This window comes from Meleagris gallopavo, unplaced genomic scaffold, assembly GCF_000146605.3.
Source record: "Meleagris gallopavo isolate NT-WF06-2002-E0010 breed Aviagen turkey brand Nicholas breeding stock unplaced genomic scaffold, Turkey_5.1 ChrUn_random_7180001846112, whole genome shotgun sequence".
Classification (NCBI taxonomy): Eukaryota; Metazoa; Chordata; class Aves; order Galliformes; family Phasianidae; genus Meleagris; species Meleagris gallopavo.
This window is the reverse complement of record NW_011114102.1, coordinates 1-10,205: the sequence shown is the minus strand read 5'-3', so window position 1 is coordinate 10,205 and position 10,205 is coordinate 1. Positions and strand designations below refer to the sequence as shown.

The window sequence follows — 10,205 nt, the reverse complement described above, 5'->3', positions numbered from 1 at the left end:
CTATTTCGGCCGGTGAGACCGCTCCGCCCGCGGCCTTCTCCCCGCGTCCTTCCCTGAGGACCGGGCCGGGCCTTGCTGCCTCCCAGCGGCGCCGTTCCCGCCTCGGCCGTGAGGGGGACGCCCCGCGGGGCGGCTGTGCCCGCGCTGTTCGGCCCTCCTCAGTTGTTTTGTCCGTCTGTTAACATGTCTACTTGTTATTGAGCCCACCTGAAATACCCCAAGCTAATTGATATTTGCCGAACACGCGGGGAAAGGTGGCATAACTCCTATGGACACTGCCGGGATGGGGTTATAACCCCACAGGGAACTCAGGACCTCGGTCTTTGCCCACTGTGTGGCTTTGTGCCTCATCCCCTTCAACTGCTGCCAAGAAGCATCGCATTTTTGTGTGTTACAGAGATACTGGAAAACCTAGCATTGTCCCTTTCCCTCAGGCTGAATGATTTCTTGGGTGAATTCTGGTCAAGTACAATTGTAATGCTTACCCGCTTACTTACTTCTTTCTACAGGGCAATTTTTTCCTAGGAAACAAGCATTTGATAACAAATTGCACTGAAGTTATGGAAAATATCACTCTCTCTCAAAACCAGTGTGTTTTGTACAGGGTTTGTGTTAACAGCTATTCATTAAACTTCATTCCCAGCTGTGCTTGTGGTGCCTGAGCCATGGGGCTGCAGCTTGACACCCATCTGCACACAGGCATAGGTCATTGCCCCTTCCAGAGGAAGAAGGAGAGCAAGATTCTTCTGGATTAAAAAATAATAAATATTACCTTGAACCCATAGCACTGGAATGTGGTGTTAAGTGCATTAGTGCTTTGGCACGCAGTGTAGTTAGCTAGATCTGTCTCTGATGTAAGTCTGCATCATTGTGCTGAAGTCTGTAACCCCTCACCTGGCATTGTGAGAAGTTGCTTCCTTGTGGGAAAATTAGGTCCTAGTGATATTCTCTGTTTAAAAAACACAACACCAAAACTCTGCATGTATTTAAGTTTTATTTAAAAACATGAATTGGATGAGCCCCAGAGGTCCCTTCCAACCTGACCTATTCTGAGTTGCTGCTGGTGTTGGTTCATGAAGCATTTTGCTGCCTTTGTGCAGGGCAGTGGTACAGCCTGGCTTGGGAGGGGAAGTGGGAGTGAAGTGATGATGCACCAGGGGTACGTTACAGCACTCAGCCTGGCTTACTGAAACAGTTGAAGCCCCTCTTTTCCTCTCTATGGTAATGCTGAATCTGGCCAAGCACTACTGTCATGCTAAAGATTACATGGGAATAGGTACTGGTAAATAGTGTCAGCTGCTTTTCATCATGTTTAGTGCTTTTATGTATGCCTTTGAGCAACAACTCATTGATATTCTTTAACACATTTTTAATAATTCAAACTATTGCCTCAATTTCTTCTCCATGGGCAAGAAAACTGAGGCACTAATACCTTAAGACCAACATTTACGTGCGTGCTTAACTTGCAGAACAGCAGTCTGCTTCTTCAAGACTTCTTAGAGCCTGAAATTTAATCAAAGATTGTTGGTGCATTTTGCTTCCAGAATGGTGACTACTCCAGAAGGTGATTACTAATTGTTTTGGGTTACTCATATGCTTAGCTATCTGAAGTTAGCCATCTCAGCCATTAGATCTACTTACATCACTTATTTTTGTTGGCAAATGTAGGCAGAATGCCAAAATGTTGTAAGAGGATTTAGATATCCAACTCCCATTGTTTACAGTTACACTGTCAAACAGTAACAAGGCCTGAAGGAAAACACAGATTATATGATTCCATGTCCTGGTAATGGGTTTTTTTGGACCATGCTGCGTCTAAATTTAGAGTTTGATTCTGAGCCACTGAAGTCCATGAAAATGTTATTGACTTTGGTGGGACTAAAATACTGGGCTTCTAACAAAGTGACCTGTGCCAGAGCAGTGCTTTGGCCTGGTGCCCCCAGCACAGCATGCCTCAGTGTGCCATGTCCTTGGGTAGCAACAAGGAGCATGGCCATGTGGATCTCTGAGGATCAATGGCTGAGCACCTGAAAGTGTGATTGATGAAAGAGTTTGTGATGCCCACAGCTTTGGAAGTGAGCCAGCGTTGGGGGTGGACTTGATCCAGCATTTGTATGCAGAGATGGAGTTGCTTTGCTGTCTTGTTCTTTTTCTGGGGCTGGAGGGACATGGCTCTTTCAGGTTTTTGAATATTGCTTTGCTTCTGGGAAACACAAGTGGGTAAAGACTCCCGCTGATACGTTACACTTACATAGGTTACACTTTTGGCTGATTCTTATAAACTGTTCTTTGTTTCATCACTTCTTTCATCTCTCTGAAATGTGACCGAGCTGGCTAATGCTATTATTATTCCTCACTAGATGTCAGGAAGAAGCAAACTTACACCAATGTACACGAGGCAGTGAAAGCCGGTGACGTAGAACGGCTTGCATTAATGGTAAAACGCGGCGCCTCTATCGATGAGGTGGATTTTGTCCACAAGTTCACACCGTTGCACTGTGCTGCACACTCTGGAAGCTTGGAGGTAAAATCTTAGAATGATAGAATGGCCTGGGTTGAAAAGGAGCACAATGATCATCCAGTTCCAACCCCCTGCTATGCACAGGATTGCCAACCACCAGACCAGGCTGCTCAGAGCCATCCAGCCTGGCCTTGAATGCGTCCAGGGATGGGGCATCCACAGCCTCCTTGGGCAACCTGTTCCAGTGTGTCACCACCCTCTGAGTGAAAAACTTCCTCCTAATATCTAACCTAAACCTCCCCTGTCTCAGTTTTAAACCATTCCTCTTTGTCCTATCACTATCCAATCAATGTCCTCAGATTTGACAAAATCAGAGTTTTTCTTACTCCAGACAAGGTGTGCCTTTTGGCCTTCCTTCTAGCCTCATTGCCTTCTTTTGTCCCTCTTCTGTTTTCTCCTTCACTCAGAACACTTGGAAAATCCATAAGGTTATGTATAATGTTCTGAAAGTGATTGAACCAAGTGAGAAGTGATGCAGAAATGTTTGTTCAGTTACCAGTGTTGTCCCAGCCTCATTCTCTACAGAAATACTTCAAATACAATTCATTTTAACAAGCAAGAACACTGCCTACCAATGCAGAATGAGCAGGTACTTGCTGCAGGAATGATTTGATTTCCAGAAGGACTGAGCTGCTGCATTCAGCACAACGTTCACCTTCTTTTTACAGCCTCCTTGTGCAACGTTTATAGCGATCTTACTTTGAAACAGCAAGGCTGTAAATAACCATATAGAGACTGAAGTCCCAAAGGAAAGAATGTAAAGTTTTCTCTGAATTTGAGAACGATAAATGCAGTGCTATTACTGCAAGGTACAGAAACTGTCAAGAAAATGCTGATGATTTTGTTGTCAACCCTAAAAATTACTGCCCACCCTTACCTACCTCTACAAATTCTACCATTTTTCATTTAAGTCTCCTACTTTGCAATCAATGTATTTGGGTTTATTGAATTATCTGTCACTTTTTTGTTACTAAGCTCCTCGGTGGAAACGGAAGGAAGCAGGGCTGGAGATAGGAAATAATAATAATGTTTAACAAAAAGCTTTAACTAATTTTGTAGCTTGTTATCATTTTAATAATTCTTAAAGCTTTCCATGAAAAGCAATGACACCTGCTGAAAAAAGGTGAATAGAACTAAAATAATGTGTGATGTGTGAGAGGAGAGATGGGATTACTTATACCCAAGAAGCCTAATAAATGAATTGAGGCTTTGTATTTGGTTCATGGCATTTTTCCTACTGTTCATTTTAGCTGGACTTCAAGTGAGCATGTTTGCACGATTTTTCCTAATGTTTTTACCTCATGTCACATGAATGCTCTCGCAGGCTGCATTTTAAATCTGGAATAGTAAAATCAAGCAGCCACACTGTAAAATCATTGCAATTAGAAGGTTGGTTGTGCTTTTTGTACCCTTAGATGAAGCCTTGAAACGATCTCATTTCCTAGTAGCTAACGCTGTTTGAAATGTAACATCTACTGTTAATTTATGGTTAACATTTGCCCCAGATAAGTTAAAAGAATTGTTAAAGAAGAGTTTATTAAATAAAACGAGCTTGTTTTTGGTTGAGCAGTGCCTTCACTGGTTGCTCTGGCATGGTGCTGACGTGACACGTGTGACAGTCAGAGGCTGGACAGCAGCTCACCTTGCAGCGATCCGCGGGCAGGACGCTTGCATGCAGGTACGTAGGGATATTCACTCTTCAGCAAAAGGAAGGCAGGCCTTTGATTTGGAAACTTCTTTATGAAAATCAGCTTAGAGTGCTCCTACTGGAGCTGGATCTCAGCTCTGTGTCTTTACAGCTGAAACCAAGTCACTGGTAAAGCGAGTGCACTCATCTGTTCCCTCTTTGCTAACAGATTTATTTTGTGTGGTGACTCCAGAGGTACCCAGCTGATCACCTCAACTCATCCTGCCAGTCAATGTTTGCTCTTTCAGCCTGTAAACTGAGCTCAGACTTTGCATTTCTTGTAGGCTTTGTTAATAAATGGAGCAAACCTAGAAGCTCGAGATGACCGTGGCTGCACTCCGTCACACTTGGCTGCAGCCCATGGGCAGTCGTACACATTGCAAACCATGTTGCGAAGTGGAGCGGTGAGAGACTTCTACCTGCTGTTCCCTAGTGCAGAGCCAGAGTCTGGTATCTTTTTCCATACCAAGCCCTCACTAACTGAGGTTTGGGACCATGGATTGATCTCTGTTGGTACATTCTTGTTGGGAATTTATTTGTAGTGTAAATTTTCATTTTTTAATTGTAAGAGATGTTAGGTCTCTAGATCCAAAAATCTAGAGAGAATCAGTAACTTGGGACAGCATTTGGACAGAGAAATCACTAAAAGAAGATCAGGTGCTGCGGTGGCTGTGATTTTTTTCCAGTTGTATAAATCTTCTACAGTAACAGATGTTAAAAAAATCCAGTTGTATATTTAAGAACAATGACTAACATGGTGATAGAAGTATGACTGACAACACACCTTTTATGTGTGTTTTATTCCAATAAAGCAAAGAACCTGTGAGAAATACCTCTTATGCTACTTTCATGGCTTGAATTTGGAAAAATATTTTGTTTAAATAACGTAGCACAATGAGCCATTGATTCTTATTTATAAAAAGTCTTGTGTCTAAGTTCATAAACAAATTAACCTGCTGCTTTCATTTTAGAATGCAAACGTTGCAGACAGGAATGACTGGAAGCCTGTCCATTATGCAGCTTTTCATGGTCGCTTGGGCTGTTTGCAGCTTCTTGTTAGATGGGGAGCATGTGTAGATGATGTGGATACCGATGGAAACCTTCCAGGTATGTCAGGAATAATCATTTGTTTTTTCAACCCTTGTTGTATATGTGATAAATGTAGCACATCATAAATAAAACACACCAGCAGCATTGATAGGGCAGTAGATAATGGTTTGGTAGGACAAAAGGGAGCCATTTAAAACGAAAAGAGGAGATTAGATGTTAGGAGGAAATTCTTTACTCAGAGGGCGGTGAGGTCCTGGCACTGCTGCCCAGAGATCTGTGGTGCCCCATCCCTGGGGCCAGCTCAAGGCCAGCTTGGATGGACAGCCTGAACTGGTGGGGGACAAACAACCCAAGGCAGGGGGTTGGAACTGGATGATCTTTGAGATCCCTTCCAACTGAACGAGTCATTCTGTGATTCCATGTTTCTGGAGGTGGTCAAGGCCAGGTTAGATGGCACTTTGGGCAGCCTGGTCTTGTGGGAAGTGTCCTTGCCTCCCTGTCCATGGATGGTCTCTAAAGTCCCTTCCAAACCAAACCAACTGATGACTGTATGATTTGTTCCATGTTATCAACCCGATTATTCCATTTTTATGATGATAGGGGAATACACAAATCCAAAGTACTTGTTGGTTGGCAGCAGTATCCTGTTCAGCTCCTGCTGCTGCTGCCAAGGCTCATATCAGGAGCAGGCTCAGCCTGAGTGCTGTGTAGGTGGGCATCCTCTGTGCTTGTGCCTATGGAGATCACAGAAGGAGAAGGGCAGGTGGGGCAGCAGGCAGGCTCTGCTGCTATCTGCTCCTTTTTGAATGTATACCAAGCTTGAACAGCTGTGCCTGTGTCATCAGATTCTGGCGTGTTCATACGCAAGCTTTTGCATCCAACTATTTCTTAACTGGATTGGTAAAACCTTTGTTCTCATTTACCTCGGATTTCTCCATCTTGATTTCTGGCATACCAGTATATCTGTATTATCTATAGTCTATACTCTCTTCAAAATCCTGTGTGTAGCCACTTTAGCATAAAAAATGAACAGTTTCTCCACCCTTTGCTTATCACGCTACTGCCTCAAATGACTCTGGAAGTTGACTGTTGTCGTTCAACCCTTTGTTCTTGTTACATCATTTCCCCTTTAACATGTTAACATGTTTAACAGGCCTTCTTATGGTCTGTCATATTATTTGTTTCAAAGAGCGTATTTTCATCCCTCTATAACTTGTTTAGGGGTTTAGATTTATCTTTTAAAATCCATTTTAAAATATTTTATCCTCTGCTGAGCACCATTTATCCAGAAAACTGATGTCTGTGTTCTGTTCTGGAAACCCAGGCTTTGTTAAAGGGTATGAGGCTCTTACATCCCAGAAGGACATCTGGTGTAGTGGCTCAGGCAATAAAGGAATGTGATGTTAGGCACTCTGGTGACAACATAGAAGGTAGCTCTGTTTGCATTTGGGAACACTTATTTTTATGGAGAGATGGTGAATAACAGCACTGTTCCACTGAAATGTCCTGTGTGTACTGGTTGGTCAAGAATTGTTTTGGTTATTCTTCTGAAGCTGCTTTGTTCAATCTTTGTTATGTTTCATTTGCGTCTGTTATCATCCAGAAGAAAGAAAATGCTTTGTAACACTGCTAATAAAAAATTAACAGAAGTGCTGTGCTCTACATACCTGTGTCAATTTAAATCATCTTTATATAATTCAGCTTCAAGATTAGCTGGCCAGTGCTATAATTTAACCTGAAAGTACTGAAGGAATTTACTGAGATTGCAAATCCACGCTCCTAAAACTTAAGAATTGTAAGACTGCCCTTTTGCATGTTTGTTATGGCAGAGGCTTTAATTACCTACAGTGTGTTAATTTGTTTTGGAGGAACTATGGCTCATTCAGTGCCCTAAGTAGGCTGTGTTTATTATTTCAACATTTTGTTTTCTTTCTGTATTCTCTTTTTTTAACCATGCTTCACTTATGTCTTACTAGTTAAGCCTGTTCTAAATATCATATTAGTTTAATTGTAGTGCAGCACCTGATTTTTTCACATACATGGTTCTTTCACTCTCTATTTAGATAGCAGTGAATAACTTTAGCCCGATTTTATAGGAGGTGAGATGAAACATGGAGAAGTTGGGATCCCAACACCAACTGTGATGCCCGAGATAAAGATTTTCAAAGTTCTCAGCACAAAGCAGCATATTTTATGTTAACATCACAAAACTCTTTGGCTTTGGTCTCAAAAGCAAGTGCTCAGCATGTCTGAGGTTGTCTGGCACTGTTCCATGTTGGGCACTGGCTGCTAAGAAGCACACGTTAAAAGCATATGAAAATTTCCTTTATGTCTTCCACAGAGTCTCACTGCAAATCTGCAAAAAGATACGGACAGAATAGAGCTCTGCAGTGTCTTTTTCCTTTGCTGTTTTTGCAGAAAACCTTGAGCTTTTCTGACTGCTTTCTGCATGGGATAGGCACTTCATAATGCATTATCTCAAAAGGTGAAGTTTTATCCCTGAGATTCTTAGGTATTTGAAAGTGGATTCATATGGATTGAGACTGTTTTTCACCAGCTGACCAGTTATCAGTTCTCAACTTCTGGAACATGTCTCTTCATTTCACTTCTTCCTAACTCACTATGAGAATGGTTTGCAGTAGATATCTCCAATGTGCCAGAAGTTAGCTTAAGTGACTTAAGTGATTTTTATTTTTTTTTTGTCCTGGTTACACTGTTCAGCAACTATGAAGATAATCAGAAACATGTAACCCTTTTTCCTGCAGAATGTCAGCCAGAGCATTTTGATGGAATGATAATGCATACTGAATTAATATGTGGAGTGATAATCCACGTTGAATTAATACATGGAGTGATAATATGTTCCATAATAAAGGCAATCTAACTTGCATTTTGCAACTTCTTCCCTTGAATGGACTGGAGACTAGGATTTATTTCATAATAATGGACGTGTATTTTGTACCTCTTACTTTGTTACAGGCCCAGCACTCTACTGGTGTTGAATGACTAAAGCTCAGTGTAGCCTAAAGGACAGGGGAGGAAGCACTTGTGCTGTGCAGGGAAGCAGTCACTGCTATGCTGGGTCAGAGCAGCTCCTGCCCACACAACTCTCCACAACTGTAAACATTAAAAAATGTCATAGAAGCACAGTGAATACATCTGTGTATTAATGGGAATAACAGGGGATGTACCTCCAAAGCTCTACTAGTAAAGTGAATGTCACTATCATTTTACAGGTGAAGTAATGGAGCTGCAGAGGTGTAATGCAGGTTGTTAGGGGTGGTGCAGGGGATGTGGGACTGAAACAGATGCCCTAACTCCTAACCAAAGCCTCTCCTTGCAGGCCCTCTGTAGTCTTATCTAGGAGAGTGAGGCCCGATCACAGCTGCTAAGGAGTGAACATTCCATAGGGAACAGGAGACCCCACCAGTGCCTTCCTAGCTGTTGCTCTGGGGTCTCTTGGCAGTGTCATGCTGCATTGGCTGCAGTCAGCTCTGCCAAGGCATTTTCTTTGCAGATCCTGAACTTAACAGCTTTCTTTTACCTAATTTGCTATGGCTGAACTCTGTCCTGGATAGGAGCTGAGCATTCCCTGTGCAGCTGTCTGCTCCCTCCTACTGTGCAGGGTTGAATGTCTCAAGAGCTGGTAGAGGAGCTAGATGTAACTAGTAGTGGAAACACTGCCTTCTTGATGGTCAGCAATGCCCTGCTCTAACATACTTGGTTTCCCCTTGTGCTGTAGCTCATTTGGCAGCAGTGGAAGGACACCTGCATTGCTTTAAGTTCCTGGTCAGTAAAATGGCCAGTGTCGTGCGTGCGCTGAAAGCCAGGAATGACCATGGAGAGACTCCAAGGGACTTGGCTGAGCGGTTCTATAAAGACAATATTCTGCAATATATTGACAGTGTGGAAAAAGAGGGGGAGCATCCAGAGACACAGGAAGGTGAGTAGGGATGAAATGTTAAAAGTTGATTACAATTTGTACTGTTAAAATAGACATAGTAATTCTATGAAGCACTCGATTCTGAAATCTGTATGAGCAGAACTATGACCCTTGTATCACCATTGTAAGGTACAACTGTTGCTTAGGATATTTTTGGCACCTACTGATAGCTAGACTGGGATACTCAGCATGACTTTATAAATATTATTTACAGTAATCAGAATAAAGCTTCTCACATTGTGTTGCACTATGAATACCAAGTTGCCCGTGCTCTGCCTACACTCCAGCAGAGATCCAGAATCGCTGAGTTTGCAGGTTTGCCTGCTCATGATCCTGAATAACTGCTGAGCCTGGAAAGATCCCACTGAAATTAAGGTTACTTGCTAACCAGGAATACTACTGCAGTCAGCATGGCAAAGGACACAAGGGTAGCAAGGTTTCTAAGGAGGACGTTCAACAGAGCAAGGATATGAGCACTGCACCTTCACCTCTCTACTGTTCCCAGGCCCACGCTTTCCCTGTCTGCTAGTCTTCTGTCATTGTGTTTACAGGTATAAATACTAACACTCTCCACCTACAAAAAAATAACCAGAAAAATCAAATGGCCTGCATGAATAGTTTTTAAGCAAGAATCGTAGAATGGCCTGGGTTGAAAAGGACCACAATGATCATCCAGTTTCAACCCCCTGCCATGTGCACGGCTGCCAACCACCAGACCAGGCTGCCCAGAGCCACATCCAGCCTGGCCTTGAATGCCTCCAGTGATGGGGCATCCATAACCTCCTTGGGCAACCTGTTCCAGTGCGTCACCACCCTCTGTGTGAAAAACTTCCTCCTAATATCTAACCTAAATCTCCCCATCTCAGTTTAAAACCATTGCCCCTTCTCCTATCACTATCCACCCTCGTAAACAGCTGTTCCATCTCCTGTTTATACATTCCCTTCAAGTACTGGAAAGCCACAATGAGGTCTCCCCAGAGCCTTCTCTTCTCCAAGCTAAACAA

General features: G+C 42.9%; 1 protein-coding gene across 1 annotated transcript; it reads left to right on the top strand.

Annotated features, from left to right (window-relative positions):
- The first annotated feature begins 6 nt into the window (after window positions 1-6).
- On the top strand, window positions 7-9,224 carry LOC100539391 (ankyrin repeat domain-containing protein 42-like). The gene is made up of 6 exons (XM_031557531.1): window positions 7-1,564; window positions 2,361-2,524; window positions 4,092-4,199; window positions 4,493-4,612; window positions 5,180-5,315; window positions 9,001-9,224. The coding sequence occupies exons 1-6, from the start codon at window positions 1,546-1,548 to the stop codon at window positions 9,207-9,209; spliced, it is 756 nt and encodes a 251-aa protein (XP_031413391.1). The 5' UTR covers window positions 7-1,545; the 3' UTR covers window positions 9,210-9,224.
- The last annotated feature ends 981 nt before the right edge of the window (window positions 9,225-10,205 follow it).